At 36.5% G+C, this 21197-nt stretch overlaps 1 protein-coding gene across 10 annotated transcripts in view; it reads right to left on the bottom strand.

The window, feature by feature from the left end:
* LOC139708322 (uncharacterized) overlaps positions 1-21197 on the bottom strand; it is a 127506-nt gene that overhangs the window by 46057 nt on the left and 60252 nt on the right. For 6 of the 10 annotated variants that reach the window (XM_071620277.1, XM_071620281.1, XM_071620278.1 and 3 more), the window contains 30 exons: positions 20178-20273; positions 17696-17758; positions 16660-16844; positions 16055-16190; positions 15041-15064; positions 14775-14867; positions 13857-14098; positions 13196-13337; positions 12806-12847; positions 12031-12096; positions 11571-11636; positions 11106-11186; positions 10459-10700; positions 9792-9933; positions 9017-9058; positions 8696-8761; positions 8132-8197; positions 7346-7411; positions 6779-7020; positions 6118-6259; positions 5459-5524; positions 4976-5041; positions 4093-4116; positions 3864-3947; positions 3303-3544; positions 2656-2797; positions 2088-2129; positions 1846-1887; positions 1015-1080; positions 580-645 (listed from right to left, as the gene is read on the bottom strand). In XM_071620277.1, the coding sequence (XP_071476378.1) occupies positions 580-645; positions 1015-1080; positions 1846-1887; positions 2088-2129; positions 2656-2797; positions 3303-3544; positions 3864-3947; positions 4093-4116; positions 4976-5041; positions 5459-5524; positions 6118-6259; positions 6779-7020; positions 7346-7411; positions 8132-8197; positions 8696-8761; positions 9017-9058; positions 9792-9933; positions 10459-10700; positions 11106-11186; positions 11571-11636; positions 12031-12096; positions 12806-12847; positions 13196-13337; positions 13857-14098; positions 14775-14867; positions 15041-15064; positions 16055-16190; positions 16660-16844; positions 17696-17758; positions 20178-20273 (3084 nt within the window). The remainder of the gene's footprint in view (positions 1-579; positions 646-1014; positions 1081-1845; positions 1888-2087; positions 2130-2655; positions 2798-3302; positions 3545-3863; positions 3948-4092; positions 4117-4975; positions 5042-5458; positions 5525-6117; positions 6260-6778; positions 7021-7345; positions 7412-8131; positions 8198-8695; positions 8762-9016; positions 9059-9791; positions 9934-10458; positions 10701-11105; positions 11187-11570; positions 11637-12030; positions 12097-12805; positions 12848-13195; positions 13338-13856; positions 14099-14774; positions 14868-15040; positions 15065-16054; positions 16191-16659; positions 16845-17695; positions 17759-20177; positions 20274-21197) is intronic. The other 4 variants (XM_071620279.1, XM_071620283.1, XM_071620284.1 and 1 more) reach the window with 4 other exon arrangements.

The following is a 21197-nucleotide window of genomic DNA, read 5'->3' as shown; positions in this document are numbered from 1 at the left end:
AGAACAATAGTTATTAGAAACAATAACACAACAACATGGAACCTCTGAAACTCGTGATTATGGGGAGGTAAACAACATTATGTATGTTATGTCTTATACATTCTGAACCCTGTTGTTGAAGTAACATGTACTTAAAACTCTGAAGCCAGATTGTATTTCTTGAGTGTAAAGGAGATACATGTATAACGTTTTTTGACACCACTAAATAATCGTCATAACAGGGAGGGAATAAGTTGCAGACATATATCGCAATCTCTGCATGGTTTATGCTTGAAAATAGGTGTATAATGCTCTGCGTTTGTACTATTCTGTGGGTCAGTGATATAGTTTAAAGGGATGGTATAGCTTTGGTTGAGACTTGACCTAAGGTTTCAAGCGTTTTTGATGACATAGTGAGAAATTTCTTATGACTATGTAAGATATGTGAAAATGTAAGAGTTCATGTAATTCGAAGAGGACTTGAACGTTTATAATGATGAAAGTTGGTTTTGAAATAGCTGCACTTTAACTAACTCTATATGACTAAAATTTGTAGATTGTACAAGAAATAAGAAGGTAGCAAAATTTATCTTTTAATACCCGTAGTTCTTGATACTTCCGTTGGAGCAGTCGTTGTTGTAGCTGGAACAGTTGGGGATGTCCCTTCTGTAAGTAGACAAAGGTGAAAGAAAACGAAATTTTACTCACTGTTTGATTTATTCATTATCATTTTAAGAGAGGAAACCAAAGGTATACCTTTCTGATTGTATTGTGTTTTACTTTAACAAGCATCCACCTTTGACATAGATTTAACAGGCTTGCGTTTTCTAGTAAGTTATAAATAAGATAATTGTACGTTTACATAGAATTTATTTCGAGTGAGCGACATTAAACTTTCCTCTTTTTAATGGGTGAGTGGAGAAGAAGGGGCTGCCGAGTCAGAGAATTTCCATCTTTGGTTTTACTACAATGACTCAACTAAGTTCTAAGCATTTTAATAGAGAGCGAAATGTGCATGTAGGGCCGATACATTACCTGCAGTTGTTGTTGCTTGTGTCGGAGCAGCCGTTGTTGTGGATGGAGCAGCGGACGATGTTTCTTCTGTAAGAAGATTTATTAAAGGAGACCTCCGGATGATTTCCAGATTTCTACATTAATTGAACAACTATAAATTAGTTAAACTGAGGACAGAGTTTCAGAATTTGTGATAATTGGGATGAAGAATAAGATTTTTTATTCAAAATTTAGAGCAAATTGCAACGAACAAGGATGATGACATGGCAGAGTCACAATAAGAATGCATGAGTTGGGGCTCAAGGAAGCAGAACAAAAGAAGAAGGCATGCATAGATTATACACAGGTGAACTCGCAAGCAAGTGGTATTGTAATGGAATTACACTGCTACATTTCTGAAATATGTGAACCTCATATGTCATCATCCTTGTTCAGTGTAATTTGTTCAAGGTTTTTCAAAGTATTGTTTCTCTGCTCAAGAACCACAATAAATTCCACAAATCTTTACATGGAGTTGTCAATTTATGTACTACATGATGTGAAATTATGAAAATCGTCTAGAATATCCCTTTAAACAGAAAAATATGATTTAAACAGTCAACCTAGAGACTATTAAAATCATTTGAGTACATGGAGAGGGCCTTTTCTTTCCCATCGTATATTTTGTTTCAAAATAAAATCATAATATTTTGACAATCAATTCTCTCATCTGTTAGTCATCTGAAAATTTCATATGGTATATCTTTGGCATGTAAAAAAAATAGTACAGATGTCTGGCAAGCTGTGACGTCAAACGAGTAGCGACTTTCTGACAAATATAACGAAATGAGAATTAAGAATGTGAAACTTTACCTGTCGGGGTGATACCTCTTGTTGTTGGGGATTCAGTGGGTCCTACGTCGAAAGGCAAATGTGGGATGAAAAAAATAAAACATTGAATCATTTTCCCAGAACAATCAATTTTGTGCAAGCAGATGAATTGAATGAGATATATTCAATGGCAATTATACATACAATTCATAATCCAGTTTTAACGATCATTAACCAACCCATATGCACAGAGCTTTGTTGGACAAAGGAATAAAACACTTTACCTGTAGGGGTGGTACCTCTTGTTGTTGGGGCTTCAGTAGGTCCTGCGTTGAAAGTGGAATGATGATATAAAAAAAATTCCGGGAATGAATCTCTTTTCCAAAGCAATTGTCTTTTTTTATAACAAGCCGATGAATTGAATGACATGTGTTCATAATATTAAAAACTGATAAATGCACCAATTGTAAAGATCATTAGCCAACCCTTATATACATAATATGATATATGATATAATATAATATGTATATAATTATATATACATATATATATATATATCATATTGTATTATATGTATGTGTATGATATGTATATATATATATATATATATATATATATAATATATATATAATTATATATTTATATATATATACATATATATATATCGAGAGAGAGAGAGAGAAAGAGAGCTTTGTCGGAGAAAAGAATAAAACCTTTATATGCTCTATGTCGAACTTTTGTTTTGAGGATCACTTGGTAGAATTACGTTTCGTTCAAGAATGAATACTATTCCTTTAACATGATGTAACATGAGCGTTGGGTCTTTACAATATGACATCAGACTACACATACCCTGGCAGCCATAGACTTGGATCGTATCTCCCAGTTCAACGTCAGTTCCAAAAGTCACTTGGATAGCCCGAACAGGTCCCAATTCAGATGGTAGCCAGAGGTTCGTTGAAGCACTGTCACTCAAAGTAATTGTTACTTCACCCTTTGCATGAAATAATGAAAAAAAAGTGAACAGTGTATCAGTGTGTTTTTTTGTTCCCATGCGAACAAAGTCCGTCCAAGAAAAGAGTAGCAATGTAAGATGGGACCCAATCCAAGCAAAGCTCTATTTGTGATGGCGGTTTCCCGTGAAGTTTTCTCTCTCGTTGACATAATTGTCGTTTTATGGTTGTTCGGTTGTCAGGTAAAGTGTAGTGGCCTATTTCATGTGTGACAATTTTTACAATGATTTGTATCTTCCACCTCCTGTGCTTACTGGTATTTTTTTTTTTCGTTTGTAACCGTACATAATGAAAATAAATAGCACCAGAAATGAAACCAATTCTCTTTAAAGAAAAAAAGTGAGCACAATCGCAAAATTTGAAATATACAAAATCGATTATCTATTTAGATTCATTCCCGCGTCCTGCCGCGTATCCACACAGGTAGTACAAGAGACAAAGTTATCAAATCACGGAATTCAGAATATTTGTGTGTTCGAGTTTTACCTGAGTCTCTGAATCTCCCGATCCTGAACCGGAGAGGTCACCCGATCCCGAGTCTGCGTTTTCAGCAGGAACAGTAATCCATTCATCTCCTTCGGCGCGCTTGATCCTGAATACTATAGTGGTAGCTGAAGCAAAGCTGTTGGCAGGTAGTTTGATTCCAGTGATAGTAGTAGGCTGACTGAAGCTGGCTTCGTATGTCAAGGGACTCACTGACTGCAATGGTTCCTGTGGCTCGTAGCAATCTGAAAGCAAAATCAAAATAATCTTCGTAACCTGCTAGTAATTTTATTCAAGCTTTTCAACTGCAGTAAATCCGAAAGTTTTTAATGTTACGTTTGGGTTCAGGTTGAGCTTTTTGACTTTGCTTATTGCTTACGGGCTTTTTATTGAGTACATTGTATTCTTCTTTTGATTAGAAGGGAAATTAAGTAGAAACCAATTTGAGTTTGAATGCTTTGAAATGTGTGTGTGTTTGTTTGTATTTTTTTAAACTCACGTCCACATTGTGCAGACGTCGTTTCATTGCAGTGAAATAACATGAAAATTGTTTGAAAGGATTACCTGGTGTTGTTGTTTGCTCTATTGCTGAAGTGGTAACAGACGTGGTTGTTGGTCGAGTCGGCCGAGTCCTGGGGGTTGTGATTTCTGTAACAAGAAGAAATGCATGTCTAACTTAACGGTCGAACAGTTAAACCAAGCAATCAAAAAGAAAAATCCACCATTTCAAAATGAACAAGAGTAAAAAAAAAAGAATACCACCAACAACAAAACAACAGTGGTGAAAACCTACCTGATTGACCAAGAGTTGTTGATTCTGAAATAAAAACAAAACAAAACATAACGATCAAGAAAAGAAACATGGACTTTTAGTGATCGGACGATCATCATTCTTTTAAAGAATAATTTTGTGAGTTATCAAGATTGTCATAAAATTTGAATGCATGCACAATTTATAATACATTGCCGTATTAATGCTTTCCTTCACTCTCTAAGAAAATGGCATTGCTTTGATAGGTTTTGAGTTCTTGACTGCGGTTTCTTTCCCCTTTGACTATCTTTTTTTTTCCGCTAGATGTTCGGGATATAACTAGTCGAACAAAAAATGCAAATCAAATTGTGAAACAGGTGAGCAGTCACCATTTCTGCGACAAACGTTAAGAAGCTGAGAGCGGATGGGTGTGTGGAACGAGACTCAATTATTTGTAAATGAAACATTCCCTTAAATTCGAGGAGCAGAGGAGAATATAGTAATTGCAGTTTACTTTAACATTTTAACTAATATTAGTAGATATTAGTAGACATTAGAACAACAGATGAAACCAACAAATAAAAAAATCAAATTCTTGTCGAAAGAAAAATACATTTTTTTTCTTTTAACATTCTAATTCATTTTTACACTGAGAAGGAAAACCGAAGATCTCTTCTTGTTGTATGGTATTTCCTTTTAAGCAGGGTTCTTTTGACATACAATTAAACAAGGTTTGTGTTTCAGCTAGTGTGGGAGCTGATTTACGTTTAGATATAGCTCTTTTTTTGCAAATAATGGCATTAAGATTTCCTTTTGATAGTACATGGAATGGAGAAAGGGTGTTGGGTGGGATAATTTCGCTTTTTAGATTTACTGTAACGTTTCCACTAATCATTAAGCATTATAGCCAGAGAAATGTGCATACCTGCAGTCGTTGTTGCTTGTGTAGGAGCAGCCGTTGTTGTGGATGGAGCAGCAGACGATGTTCCTTCTGTAAGCAGGGATATTGATAAAACGGCATTTCCATTGTCAACGCCTGAAACTGTAGGATCACAGAGTACATGGAGGGGAACTACTTTTTGACCTTATTATATTTTCTCTCAAGAGGCATCACAATAGACACAATAGATTTGGCAAAGTGATTACTTCGTCTGTATTCAATGCACGGCAGTGGTCCATATATATTTCAAATGCTGTCACTGTGTAGATTTCGTGTATGTTATATGAGTATCTCATCAATCCCCTGATGGATAAAAATCAAGGGAGCAGAGATCTCCAAGAGGAAAAGAGTAAATAAGAAAGAGAGCTTATAATTTGCTGTCTTCCACAATAGGACAAAAATGAGATTTTATGCAAAAAGATAAAAAAAGAAATAATAAAAAGTGGGCGATATGAGCATGTCCATTACCTGTAGTTGTTGTTGCTTCTGTTGGAGCAGCCGTTGTTGTCGCTGGACCAGTAGACGAAGTCCCTTCTGTGCGCAAAGGCAATGAATGGGAATGTATGATTTTACAGGTCATATGTGAAGGTATCAACAGGGCGCGTATTTACCGAAAGGGAGAAAGGCTTCTTAAGCCACTACTTTTTTTTTCTCTTTTTGCATTTTGACAATTTCAGACATGTTTCAGTATCGAGAAAGAAATGCAACTTGAAATTATATGAAACTTCGTACCTTCAGCAGTTCCTGCTTTGAAAGGCAAATGTTTCAAAAAAGAAATAAGTCATCTACCCAGGGCAACTGATTTTGTGCAAACCGGTGAATCGAATGAGTTGCATTCACATGATGGCATTAATGCACTTAAATGTTGATCATTGATGATGATGTTATAAACTGATCCAGTTTTAATGATCAAAAGAAACAAGACATAATGAGGGCTTTGTTGGACGAAAGAAGAATACATTCAAATGCGCTTTGCGTCGATACTTTGTATTTGATTTCCAGGATCACTCAGCAGAATTACGTTTAGTCGAATACTAAACATCTTCTCGTTCACATGAATGGCAACGTCAAAAGATATGTTCATGCTGGAGTGCGGTCTAAAAATTATGACAGCAGACTACACGTACCCTGGCAGCCGTAGACTTGGATCGTGTTTCCTAGATCAAGGTCAGTTCCAAATGTTGTTTGGATAGCCCGGACAGGCCCCAGTTCGGATGGTAGCCAAAGGTTCGTTGAAGAACTATCGCTCAAAGTAATTGTTACTTCGCCCTATGCATAAAAATGATAAAAAAGGAAACAGCGTAGCAGTGATTTTCGTGTTTCCCATGCAAACGAAATTAATCGTTATAACAATAACAGCTTCAAATATGTATTATCTCTGTAAAATAATTGGGCCTCATCCAAACCAAAGTTCTGCTTATAATAGTCTCCTGTATAGTTTTGTCCGGCGTTTATATATTTATCAACGTAAGCAATATTATAAATTTCTTTATGGTAGGGAAAGTGTAATTCTCTATTTATTTTTATCTTCTATTTTCTGTACATGCTTTATATCCAGTTACTGTACATGATTATGGAAAAAAATTATAGACATAAGAACCAAACGAAAAAAACAAGACAAATGAAGACATATATAGTATAGCAAACTGCAACATTTACACAATCGATAAATCAATTGTAAATCAGCTTTCCACTGTGTCCTCCGTTTCAACATAAGCACGATAAGTAGTATTAAAAACAAATTTGTCTGATCATGGTGTTGGGAATACTTGTCTCCTGGAGTTTCACCTGAGTCTCTGAATCTCCCGACCCTGAACCGGAGAGGTCACCAGATCCCGAGTCTGAGTTTTGGGCAAGAACTGTAATCCATTCGTCTCCTTGGGCGCGTTTGATCCTGAATACTACTGTCGTAGCTGTAGGGAAGCTGTTGGCAGGTAGTTTGATTCCAGTGATAGTAGTAGGCTGACTGAAGCTGGCTTCGTATGTCAAAGGACTCACTGACTGCAACGGCTCCTGTGGTTCGTAGCATTCTGAAAGCAGAAATAAGTTCCATGCTTTAACCTACCAGTGAAACAATCATTCAAAATAGATATAAAATGCTTCTTCGCCCGTGATAGAACCAATCGGTCTCTCGTTAAGTCACTCGTTCCCTCACAGCTAGCATTATCCAAGCCTCAGCCAAGAGCCCTTGTCAAAAGGGAAATAATACGCATGAAGTTAGAGTAAGCATACGGGGGAATTCGGCGAGCTTTCTTTCCAAAAGAGTAAAGTATATCCATCAAAATATGCACTGCTGAAGTATCTCAGATACAGATATTTTCCGGAGGAAATTAATTGACATAACATGTACATTACCGGTTCTTATTGTCGTTTCAACAGCTCCAGTGGTTGCAGTCACTCTAACCGTAGTAAACGTTCCCTCTGCAAAACGTCAAATTATGTAGACGAAGATGGTTTTGAAAGAAAAGTCATTATAAACAACAACACAAAACATTGAACCTCTTAAACTCGTGATTATGGGCAGGTGAAACAACATAAATGAAATTTTATACCATATATTCTGAACCCTGTCATTAAAATGACGTCATTTGCATATCATTCTGAAGGCAGATAAACCAGCAAAATTTTCTGGAGTGTGAAGGAAACTATAACTTTCTATGATAAGACAGAATAATCGTCATGACAGGCAGGGTATAAGTTGCAGGTATATATCGTAATGTCTGCAAGGTTTATGCTTGAAATCTTAGTGTACTGCTCTGCATTTGTACTATTTTGTGAGTTACTAATACAACTTAAACAGACTTTACCATCCTGGTGGTTGGATAATGGTTAACGAACTACTATAGTCATTGCACGAGTGATTACTGGGCTTCCGGTTAATTCCATTTACACGCTAATCTGGTTGTCAGACAATGAATTCTTTCTAGAAAGTATGTATGTACACTTAAATATGATTTCAAACTATTTAATTGTTGGATTTAACATTTATCGAGGAATATAAATGAAATGATATATTGGTACAGATATAAAATGATGGGTAATATTAATGTGACAAACAAAACTTTTTTTTTCGAGGGGTGGGATAAAACATTTAATTCGCCTTAATACGATAAGAAGGTAGCAAAAGTTATCTTTTGATACCCGTAGTTCTTGGTGCTTCCGTTGGAGCAGTCGTTGTTGTAGCTGGGGCACTTGGGGCTGTCCCTTCTGTAAGTAGACACAGTGGAAAAAAAATGATCTTTTACTGATCAACATTCTTTATTCATTGTTACTTTAAGAGAGAAAACCAAAGATACATTTTTGATTGTATTGTATTTCACTTGATCAAACATCCCTTTTGAAATAAATTTCAACAGGCTTGGGTACGTGTTAGGTTTTCTGGTAAGTTATGAAGAAGATTAATTTTAAGTTTACATACGCTGCACTCCCGTTGGAGACCAGCAGTTTTCTTTCGTTGCATGTATATCGAAATTTCGATATAACCGAACAAATAAACAATTAAAAAACAAAGAGGGGATAATGTTGCGGCCTGAATTTTTACTTCGGTGTGACTGGAATTTTGTTGTAACTGTTTTGTTTTTAATGGGCGGGGTGGAAAAGAAGGAACTGCCGAGTCGGACAATTCCGATCTTTGGTTTTGATGCTGTAATGATTCCACTAAGTTTTAAATATTTTAATAGTTAGCGAAATGTGCATATACATTACCTGCGGTTGTTGTTGCTTGTGTCGGAGCAGCCGTTGTTGTGGGTGGAGCAGCAGACGATGTTCCTTCTGTAAGCAGATTCATTAAACAGAAAAATATAATTTAAACAGTCAACCTAGAAACTATTTAAATATCTATTGAGCACATGGAGAAAGACTTTCTTTCCTAACGTCTATTTTGTTTCAATAGGCATCAGAATATCTTGGCAAACGTTTGGTAATGTAAACAAAAATAGTACAGATGTCTGGCAAGCTGCGACGTCAACAGAGTGGCGACTTTTTGACAAAGATAAAAAAATGAGAATTAAGAATATGAAACTTTACCTGTAGGGGTGGTACCTCTTGTTGTTGGGGCTTCAGTAGGTCCTGCGTTGAACGGCAAATGTGGAATTAAAAAAAAGTTAATGAATCCCTTTCCCGAACAATCGATTTTGAATAAGCTAAAGAATAAAAATGAGATGTATTCACGGTATGTATACAATCCATAATCTAGTTTTAAAGAAAGTTAATTAACCCGTTTATTGCACTGAACTTTGTCGGACAAAACAATAAAACACCTATACCGTTCACGTCGAACTTTTCTTTTCCGGATCACTTGGTAAAATTACATTTCGTTTAATAGTGACCACTACTTCTTTCATAGTTTCTCGTTTAAAGGGGATGGCTAGCAACTGATCATTCGGAATCAGTGGGAATGCTGGGGAATGATTGTTCCAATCCTTGTGGGATTCATTTAAGAGTACATTATATATCTATTGCTGTGTGAAAATGATTTGTTTCAGAATGGTCTCATATTCAAGTAATGTGCAGTTTTATGTTTCCAGGTTAGCATGCCTGTACAGTGACGGGGCATTGAAGTGCACATTATTTGAATATGAGACCGTTGTGAAGCAAATAATTTGCACACAACAATAGACATATAATGTACTCTTAAATGAATCCCACAAGAATTGGAACAATAATTCCCCAGCATTCCCACTGATTTCCCACTGATCAGTTACTAGCCATATCCCCTTTAACATTAAAAGACGCTCACGTTCAAAAGACACTCGTAACATGAGAGTTGGGTTTTTACAATATGACAGCAGACTACACGTACCCTGGCAACCATAGACTTGGATCGTGTCTCCCAGTTCAACGTCAGTTCCAAAAGTCACTTGGATAGCCCGGACAGGTCCCAATTCAGGTGGTAGCCAGAGGTTCGTTGAAGCACTGTCACTCAAAGTAATTGTTACTTCGCCCTGTGCATGACATAATGACAAGAGGATCAGTGTATCCGTGTTTGCTCCCCATGCGAATAAAATCCGTCTAAGACAAGAGATGCAATATAAAAGATGGGACCCAATCCGAGTAAAGCTATGTCCGTGGTTGCGCTTTTCCGTTAAGTTTTCTTTCTCGTTGACATACTTATCATTTTAATGTTGGCAACGTTACTCCTTTCCCGTTTGTTAGGTTATCAGGGAAAGTGTCGTGACCTATATGTCATATGTGACACTTGGTGCAATGATTTGTATCTTCTACATCCTGTGCATACTTCTTATTCGTTTGTAACCGTACATATGAAAAGAAAGAAAAACAGAAATGAAACCCTACCACTCCAAAAATGTGAACACAATCGAAAATTCGAATTGTACAAAATCGATTATCTATTTCGACTCGCCCCACCCCACCCCCCCCCCCCCACCTCCTGCGTGTCTGCGCAGGTAGTATCATAGACAAAGTTACCGAAAAATGGAGTTAAGAATATTTGTGTATTAGAGTTTCACCTGAGTCTCTGAATCTCCCGAACCTGAACCGGAGAGGTCACCAGATCCAGAGTCTGCGTTTTCGGCAAGAACTGTAATCCATTCATCTCTTTCGGCGCGCTTGATCCTAAATACTACTGTAGTAGCTGTAGGGAAGCTGTTGGCAGGTAGTTTGATTCCAGTGACAGTAGTAGGCCGACTGAAGCTGGCTTCGTATTTCAAGAGACTCACTGACTGCAACGGCTCTTGTGGCTCGTAGCATTCTGAAAGCAGAAATAAGTTCCATGCCTTAACCTACCAGTGAAACAAACATTCATTATAGTGAAATAATGTTAATGTGTGTATAATACAGCCACTCTCTTTGCATTTTCCTGTGGCTCGTAGCATTCTGAAGGCAAAAAAAGAAATGCTCTCCGTAACCTTCATAGTAAATTTCTTTATTTGAACTCTTATCTGCAGTGATTCCGAAGGTTTTCAATTTTATGTTTGGGTATTGTTGAGCGCTTTGAGTTTCAATATTTAAAGGGCTTTCTATAGTATAATTCTACTTTAATTACAAGAAAAATTATGTAGAAACCAATTTGAGTTTAGTATTGTTAAATAATGATTATAATGCAGACGTCGTTTTATTGCAGTAAAATAACATGAAAAGTGTTTGAAAAGGTAACCTGGTGTTGTTGTTATCTCTATTGCTGATGTCGTAGCAGACGTGGTTGTTGGTCGCGTTCGAATCCTGCCGGTCGTGGTTTCTGTAAAAGCGAGAAACGCATGTTTCACTAGGCAGTCGAACAGTTGCAACCAAACATTAAAGTAAAAAACAGAATGCATTGATCTGGGATGTGAGAAAGGGAGAAAGCGTCATGTACAGGGGCTTCATTTTTTTCCCATAATTTCAAAATAAACAATAGTTTTGTAAAAAAACAGTGATTGAATCTGACAGACCGAGAGTTGTTGTTCCTGAAAACTTGCCTGACTGACCAAGAATTGTTGTTTTTGTAATGAAAAAAAAAAAAAACAGTCGAAAAAAAAAACATATGATTTCTTTTTTTTTTTTTTTTTTTTGGGGGGGGGGGGAGTTGCTGTAACGACTTCACTCACTTCTCAGCATCAAATAGCGAGAGAAATGTGCATACCTTCAGTTGTTGTTGCTTGTGTCGGAGCAGCCGTTGTTGTGGGTGGCGCAGCAGACGATGTTCCTTCTGGAAAAAGATATATCGAAGAGAAAACGATATTTCCATAGTCGACGCCTGAAACATTATGAGGATCACGTAAGTACATGAGGGAGGGACTACTTTTCTGACCTTCTTGTATTTTTTTAAGTGGCATCACAATATCTCTGCGAACCAGTTACATGGCACTGGTCCTGATATGTAATGTATATTCAAATGTTAAAACCTTTTAGATACTGAGATATATGTTTGGTTTATCACATGGGTATCTTATTGGTCCCTTGTTGGATGAAAATCAAGGTTGTAACAATTTTTAGTCGACCTAAAAATATGTAAGAAAATCAATTGACAATTTGAAATACACCATAAGATCTAAAAAAAAATGCCCACGAAGATAAGAAAGTGAAATGTCCATGTCCATTACCTGTAGTTGTTGTTGCTTCTGTTGGAGCAGCCGTTGTTGTCGCTGGACCAGTAGACGAAGTCCCTTCTGTGCGCAAAGACAATGAATGGGAATGTGTCATTTTTACAGCTTGTCCTTGTACATGTCATCACTTAAAGGAGATATGCTTCAAGAGTCATTTTGTACCACTTTTGATATGAATGAAACATTTGTCTTACAGGGATCGTATAGTTTTGGTTGAGACCTAATTTCCGGTTTCTAACATTTTTTTTTTTGGTGAGATAATGACAAACCTCTTTAAAAATATGAAAGAGCAGGTAACTCTATTAGGAATTCAACGTTTTTATTTGATGAAAATTGGCTTTGAAATGGCTGAGATATCCAAGACAGAGCGATTCTAATAAAGAGTGGGACCCACTTTTTATTACGATCGCTTTGTTTTTTACTTTCGTTTTGGATGTTTCAGTCATTCCAAACCCAATTTCCATCAAATAAATTTTGAATTCCTCTTAAAAATGGTATGCTCTGTACTATTTCAAAACTGGTTTCTTGGTATCTTGCCAAATGTTAAAAAGCCCACTTCTCATCTTTACCAATACTGTAACACCCCTTTAATTGACAAATTCAGTGGTGAGCGCCTTGAATTGTTCGGCTTGTTGCCTTGAGTTTCAAATGGTATTACTTTGCGCATGAACAAATTATAAAAAAATAGATGCATGACAAAGCTCTGATCTCAGCAATTTATCGACATTTTGACGGAGACAGCAAAATCAGACTTGAAAGTATGAAACTTTACCTGCAGGGGAGGTACCTCTTGTGGTTGGAGCTTCGGTAGGTCCTGGGTTGAGGGACAAGTGTGAAAACAATAAGTATAACTTCTGCACCTGTGGTAATTGCTTTTTCATTACCCGATGAATCGAATGAGATGCAACAACCTATTTTGATTAGTGACATCACAAACTGAACCAGAACCGGATGTGATATCAATAAAGACCGACAGATACACTGTTTTATTCGACAAAGGAAGAATGCATTTCAATGCTCTTTGCGTCGACTTTTTGTTTCCAGAATCACTCGGCATAATTACGTTTTGCTGAATACTGAACACCTTTAACTGAACCCACGTTCAAAAGATATTTTCTAATTGAAGAAGAATCTTAACATAATGTAAGCACACCGCACGTACCCTGGCAGCCGTAGACTTGGATCGTATCTCCAAGACTCAGTTCAGTTCCAAATGTTGCTTGGATAGCCCGAACAGGTCCCAACTCAGACGGGAGCCAGAGGTTTGTTGAAGTAGTGTCACTCAAAGTAAATGTTACTTCGCCCTGTGGAGGAAATATGACAAAAGTGGACCGTGTATCACACACGTTTTTGTGTTCTCCACATAAACACAATAATCCGTATAACGAGACAAGTGATAGAAATGTTTATCACGGGACCCAGTGAAAGTCAACATCTATCTCTGATGACAGTCTCTTGTATAATTATTTTTCTCTCATAATCATTATTGTACTAGGTAACGTTCTACATTCTCGTTTGTTATGTCATTAGGGAAAGCACTGTTGACGCATAGTGACAATTGCTACATTGATATATATTATCTTTTACTTTCTGTGCATACTATGTATCCATTTGATATTGTACATGTGGAAAAAATAACAAGAGAAATAAAACCGAACCAGGAAAAACACGTACATCGCAAAATAAAACATTTACGAAATAGATTATCTATTGAGAGTTAGTTTTTGCCTCGCCTCCTGCATTTCTACACTGGCAGAATTATCAAAAAGGCAAATTCGTTCTATCATGAAATTGAAAATGATGATCTGCTTATAGAGTTTTACCTCGGTCTCTGATTCTCCCGATCCAGAGCCAGAGAGGTCACCAGATCCCGAGTCTGCGTTTTCGGCAAGAAGAGTTATCCATTCATCTCCTTCTGCGCGCTTGATCCTGAACACTACTGTGGTCATTGTAGGGAAGCTGTTGGCAGGTATTTTGATTCCAGTGACAGTAGTAGGCTGACTGAAGCTGGCTTCATAAGTCAAAGGACTTACAGCTTCCAGTGGCTCCTGTGGCTCGTAGCATTCTGAAAGCAACATTAATATACTTGCGGTAACCTATACTTGCTTGTGAATTTCTTCTATATCAAAACGTTAAAGTGCAATTGATACGGACATTTTCCTTTCGTTCTTTTTTAATTCAAGTTCTTGTTGTCTACTTTTTTTGTGCCATGCAGGGAGTGAAGAAGATACTTGTATTGCTGTAATGATTTAAGGAAATCCATAATGGATAAGTCAAAGAGCAAAATATGGAATTGAACGGGCATATAAAATCCCTTTCTTTTGTTGCGAAAGTGTAGCACGGTAACTGAAGAAATCAATTATCTGACATACAAAAGAAACAAATAATTCAACAATCACAACCAATCAGACTGTTGGATTCGTTTTGATGTTATAGTGTCGAAATTATAGAAATTGGTAATGGTAATCCCTGTCTTATTAAGAACACTGTTTTTTTTTCAATTTCTTGATATTAGATTCTTTATATCATGACATAAAACAAATATTTTGTGAAGGAACATCCAGAGTATTTTGACAATAGCTAATGGTCTTCTGATATTTTGATTTTGACTGCAAGGGAAATTAGGTTGAAACCAAATACGCTTGAATATATTGACATTGTCTTTCTTCGAATAAAGTCTACAATGTCCATAATTCGGTTAAATGCACCAAAGTGATGAGAAAATTGTTTGAAAGAATTACCTGGTGCTGTTGTTTGCTCTATTGCTGAAGTGGTAACAGACGTGGTTGTTGGTTGAGTCGGCCGAGTCGGTCGAGTCCTGGGGGTTGTGATGTCTGTAACAAGAAGAAATGCATGTTTAACTAGACGGTCGAAGAGTTAAACCAAGCAATCTAAGAAGAATACGCCGAAGTAAGATATGAAGGAGAGACCTAGCTTTTACGGCTTCATTCTTCCAAAATTTTAAGTTCAGCGATAGTTTTAAAAAAAAACTGTAAATGAAACTTACCTGACTGACCAATAGTTGTTGTTCCTGCAAAAAAAAAAGAACGACAAAGAAGAGGAAAATGACCACTTAATCACTCAGACCAACATCATTTGGACAGGACACGTGAGTTATCATAGTATTTACACTCAAATGCATGCACTACATTCAATCAACTTCGGTGTTGACATCTTGCATTGTTTTGATATCAGTCTCGATCTCCTTAATACAGTTTGTTTGGTCGTTTGACTACTTTTACTTTAGCTGCATGTTTGGAATGTTGCCAGTTGTAGTTCCACAAAAACTGAAAATTAAACGCAAAACAGGTGAGGTGTCACCATTTCTGCGGCTAATGTTGAGAAGCTAGAAACTCACTGCGTTGACGAGAACAAATTTCAAGTGTAAAATTCCTCACGCATGCTATTTGTAAAAGCTTGGACTGACTCGTAATGCATCAAATCACCGAATGACACACTTCCTTTAAACGCTATTTAACCTGTAACAGACAAAGAAGAGGTGTAATGTGATAAAATCTTCATTCGTGATATAGGACCTGTTCAATTACTGCAATGAAATATTTGGATCAACAAATAAAAAAAATGTAGATCCTTGAGCTGTTCCTAGGCACTTTTCTTCACAGACAAAATTAAGCCGCTCAAAGGTCAATGTTGACATTTCAGGGCGGATCCAGGTATCCGTAAGTAAAGAGGAGGAGCCTTTACAAAATTAAAGGTGGGGGCGCAAGCATTTTTTCATTTTCATTTTTTTTTTCAAAAAAAAAAAATGAAGGGGGATGGCGCGCGCCCGGTGCACCCCTGCCTGGACCCGCCACTGCATTTGGTATCCTAAACTCTTGTGAAGTTTATCGCATTTGTTCCTCGTTTTTGTAGTGTCAATCATTTTCCAGAAATATACTTCATAAACAGCCACCAGTACATAATGTGTCATCTATTGGACCAATGGGTAGTATACAACTCATGTCCTCTTTACCTGCGTTGTGATTAGCCCATTTTGGTATTTCACGCGAATATAGCTCACCTTCTTCTTCACAGCCTATAGCCCAAACGTCCGTTGCGCCACTAATGACGAAGTTAGCTCGAATCCCCAGGACCAGTGGGCCATCTGGGATCGGAATCTCTTCGGTTTCACCAGACCTGAAGTTTATGTGTTGTCCCTATTCAGACAAAAATCATACAGGGGGAGATAAAAAATAAAAAATAAAAGGGATTTCCACAATATTTCGTTCTCTTTTTTTTTTTTAATGAAAAGGATAGGCCTACATTCCTCAGACTCGTTTGTAATAACATAATATGTAAGGATTCCCCTTATTTCTGAAAGAGGTATTAACGTCATCGCACTTTCATTGTGCTAGAAAATGGAAATAGGCTGAATTCTCTCTGTGTTTTCTATATCGTTGTTTCTTACCCAGCGATGGCAGAACCAAAAGTTAACAAAGAAAAAAGAAATGGAAAACTTTGTCAGATTTTCTTGAAACTTCACTGATGTGATCTTTACATAATTGCTGCTGCGTTCATTCAATTCTCGTGGATATTTGAGATGAGTACCCCTCAAATGAATCAACGCATGCGGCAACGGTAACATGACACATTATACACAATACAACCGAAAGAGAAGGACTATACCGTGACGATATTTGACCACGTCTGCCCATCAGTTGTGATGTCGACGTCTACGTATGTTCCGGAAAAGAGAGGCGATTGCTCTGACGTGAACGCCATTGCTGTCAGACGGAACTTTACATTGTGAACCAGTTCGTACACATAAAATGCACTATTTCTGGTCATTGTCCCCACCCTGTCTCGGCAAGCTGTTAGCGTAAGAGCAAGACAGAGAAAGTGTTACTAGTAATCATCAAGACTCAATTCATTAACAAGACACGATGAGTGACTCTCTGAAAAAAAAAAATCCCAACAACAACTTATCGAGGATAGTGAACAACTGAACGAAGATGAATGAATATTCACAATGAAAGAGAGAGGGGGTATCAAAGACAGTGATACAAGAATTACACACAGACACACACGTGTATACTCTATACTCTATAATATAAATATGTTTATACATAAAGTGTGTAAATATATACTAGTATACATATCCATACACATACACTTATACAGTTAAAAGAAGTTGTCAGAAGAGGACAGTGAAAAGTAAGAGTGGAATGTTATAAGCACAACAGCTACAATTTTAACAAAATATGATGAAATTCAAGGCATTTTTTGAAATTTGACAAATCACAATTCCTAAGTTGTGCTTAAAATATTGAAGTTTTTTTTTTGTTCAAATGTTGCAATTCAAAATCCAAACTTATTTGACGGATCACTATCCTGCAGTTATTCAGCAATTGTAGAATATTTGTTTGACACTTTTATAGCAGAAAATTTGAATTTTTGTCATTTCATTTTGTACGCGATCAATGAAAAGTTATGAGATGGCAGCTCTCTTATTTGAATATCTCTATTTGACGTCCCATTAAACAGGTGATTGAATCTTAATTAGAATATCGTGAGTTTCCGCTTAATCCCAATGTAATCAGATATCCAGTGTTTTGCAATTCGTTTGATATCGAAATTCATTTTAAAAGGGGTTTGTTCAATCAGCGGTTTCTGCTAGCAAGACTATGACTAATTCCATCACAGATGTGTTACTGCTAATTACCTGGAGATGTTGTTGGTTCCGTTGGAGCAGCTGTGGTCGGTGCGGCAGTAGAGGATATTACCTCTGAAATAAGACACATTTCATTCCAAGAAAAATGTAAATTCCCAGTCTTGAATCTTATCCACTATATTAGATTTTCGTAAACGAAGGCGAGGAAAATTAGATTTTGCATTTTTGAATTTAGGCTGCTTGACAACAGTATATGAATTAACATCACAAGAGGCAAAGGTGATTCATGACGTTGTGTTATACAGTACAGTTATGTAAATATTAATTGGTTACAAGATGCATTTCAATTACAGTTATTAAAGAAGTACTGACAAGAATTGGCATGATGATCCTCAGGAAAATAGCCGATGTGTATATATATTGGATTTTTAAAGAAAATTCTTGAGGTTGAACCTTACTTGACTGAGTTGACTCAGCTATATGATATCGAAAACATAATGATTAAGATGTAGTAGCTATCGACCATGTGTTCCTGGTCGTTATGTGAATGTACTTAGATCTGAATTATGAATTATGCAACCTGTTAAATTTGAATTTCACTGGAAACGAATTTCACTTTTAAGTGGATGATTAAATACATTCCTCCTTTATACTTTAAAATCGTCATACACTATTATCTACCTTTCCGTATATGTTAAGGATGCATAACTTTATCAAAACTTTTTCTATCCAAATTTCCTCTTCCAAACTCCTGCCGTCATGTGAATGATATTCCTACGAAAAGATTGGAAACTATACATGATCATATAGATAAGGTTATAATTAATAATGTTATTGAGGATGATTTATCAAATTTGATCGTTGTTTTCCCAATGTCCGTAAGATGATATTGATATTGTTGCATCATGTGGCATTTCTTGGTTTTGTTTAGTAACATGTATTTGACTTTTTTTTAATCAGTGCCCCCCCCCCCCAATCATAGTATGATTTAAATAGATATCTGTATTTCATAATTCCCCTGATTCATCCCGAGATCAGGGGCTGAACAAGCTTGGTTTTACCTAGGCCCCATCATATTCCTAACGTAAACAGGCCTTTGTGTTTATACTGAGACAAACTGTTGCACATTCCGGTGACTTTTCCTTTGTTTGTTTGTTTGGTTGGTTGGTTTATTTCTGCATTTTCTTTCTCCGAATACAATTGCAAATGAAAACAGAATGATACAGATAACATAAAAATCAATACAAAAAAAATATATTATTTGCGTAACAACATCAGTCTGAAGTGACATATGAATCAAAATAACATATTAAGTCATACTGTATCTATTAACAACGGAGAAATCAGTACAGGGGACCGTCATCATAAGCAAAGCTTGACGTGGATGAGGCCCTATCTGAATATGTGATACCAATATACAACAGCAATTATATATGTACTCATAAAACTCTTAATCTTAATACATGAAACACATTTTGCTAGAGAAAAAAAAACAGAAAAGAAAAATAGTGATTTGGCGCTTTAAAACAAGATGAAAAAAAAAACCAGCAGCACCATTGACTACTGCATGGTATAGTAGACAATAAAAGTGTAGGTGTGTGCGAGTGACAGTGCGTCGTGTGTGCAGGTGACAGTGCAAGAGAGAATAAAGGCTGTAGCATGCCTATTTTGGGGGTAAGGTATGCGCTTTACTTCATGTATGCAATATCATTATCAAAGAAAGGAACGGGAGGGAATGGAAAAAAAATCGAAAAGAAAACACTTTGCATGGTTCAGGGCTGACTGAGACTTAGGAAAAAAAAGAAAGAAAAAATGCATTGATCAAAGACTACACTGTAAAAACATCGGTGTTAGATTTAACACCACGGGTGTTAAATCTAACACCGATCAAACTTCAATAGAGGACGACACAGGTGTAGAAAATGCACTGTGATGGTGTTGAAAAGTGTTCACCTGACACTTCGTGGTGTTAATTTGACACTGTACCTGGTGTTATTTTGACACTGTACTTGTGTTAATTAAAAAATGACACCACATGGTGTTGATTTGATATTTGTTGGTGTTAATATCAATGGTTTAACACCCGTCCAGCTTCAATAAGAGACCACACCAGCTGGTGTTACTGTGGTGTAAATTTATTTTCACATTTTTTCAAAAATCTAGTATTTTAATGTAAAATTCTTGATCGTCTTGTTTAAATAAAAAATCAACAAGAAGTGCAGTTACTAAGAAACTCTTCAAAAAACAGTTTAAAATTTGGAAATGACACCCGGAGGTGTTAATTTAACACCATAAATGAGCACCGAAAATTTAACACCAGCTCGGTGTTCACTATCTAACACCGGACTTTTTGCAGTGTACTAACTGGAAACATATTTGAATAATAAATACTTTTTAATAATACTTTAATAATGTCTCGTGTTAATTTAGTATTGTATAATTGTATGATTTTTGTTTGTTTGGACTATTTCAATGAAAAATTTTAAAATAGATTAAATCTAAAATTGAAATTGAAATTAAAAAGATAGAACACCTGTTGTCGGAGCGGCTGTCGTTGGTGAAATTGTTGATACTATCAGTGGTGTGGTAGTGAAAACAGGAGTTTGTTCAGGTGTCGTCCCCGGCTCCTCTGTTGGGGATTACCACACACGGAAAATTAGAAACTGGTGTATGCCTCAACATAGTCACGATAACCTTTGATGCATCATGTATTGCTGAGGCGGCCCACCAAAATTGTGGTGTCGGAAAAAACTTTTTTTTTTTTTCAGTTATGCACATGTGACTCAAAACGAGGTCTTGACAACGACTGATAGTTGATATTGTTTTTTTTTTCCTTTTGTTCATAAACGGAGACGGGTCATCGGTGTCCAGGTTTACCATTTTACCAGGGACATGAGATCAGAATAGATTGTGATTACTAAGGTGTTACTTAATTATCGTCCATCCGAAATCTAAGCGTACAGAGAATTCAAGAGGCCTAGACCAGCATTTTATATCCATGCATCTGAAACATTTTGTACTAAGTTTTAGGTCTTTCCCTCGACAGTAAAACTGTCTTTATGAATTTAGAATCGTGTTTGAACGGAAACGATAATCACCAAACGCATTGATGAAGTTAAAAAAAAAAACAACTAAGAGCCCTAAACTGTTTGAAATTCTGTATTGAAAGAATGTCAAGAAGTGTCTTAGGACTGAAACACACGTAATTACAGCTTTCTTTATTTCATGGTCAAGAAGTACTGTACTTAGACGGTGCAATTCCACAACTTCGCACAAACTGTAATAATTATTGCAAAGGGAATACACAGTAATACGAGTGAATACTATAAGAAATTACTCCCGAGGAGATCAATGACATTACTCGCATGCATCCAAAACATGGTTTCACTTGAATGCAGTCATACTTTGTAATATTCAACCGATTCAAATGCTCACGTGTATTGATAATACTATTGATCAAGAATTTCTAAGAAAAGTCATGTGGCGTTCTATTTATGATTTCAATACGTACGCAAAGAGAAAATAATTGTGGGGGAGAGGGTTCTGACAAGTA

Source organism: Diadema antillarum, unplaced genomic scaffold (genome assembly GCF_040938485.1).
Source record: "Diadema antillarum isolate AM-2024a unplaced genomic scaffold, OU_Dant_1.0 seq00001325_RagTag, whole genome shotgun sequence".
In the NCBI taxonomy this organism is placed as follows: Eukaryota; Metazoa; Echinodermata; class Echinoidea; order Diadematoida; family Diadematidae; genus Diadema; species Diadema antillarum.
Note: the sequence above shows the minus strand (reverse complement) of the source record. Positions and strands in the feature narration are given on the sequence as shown.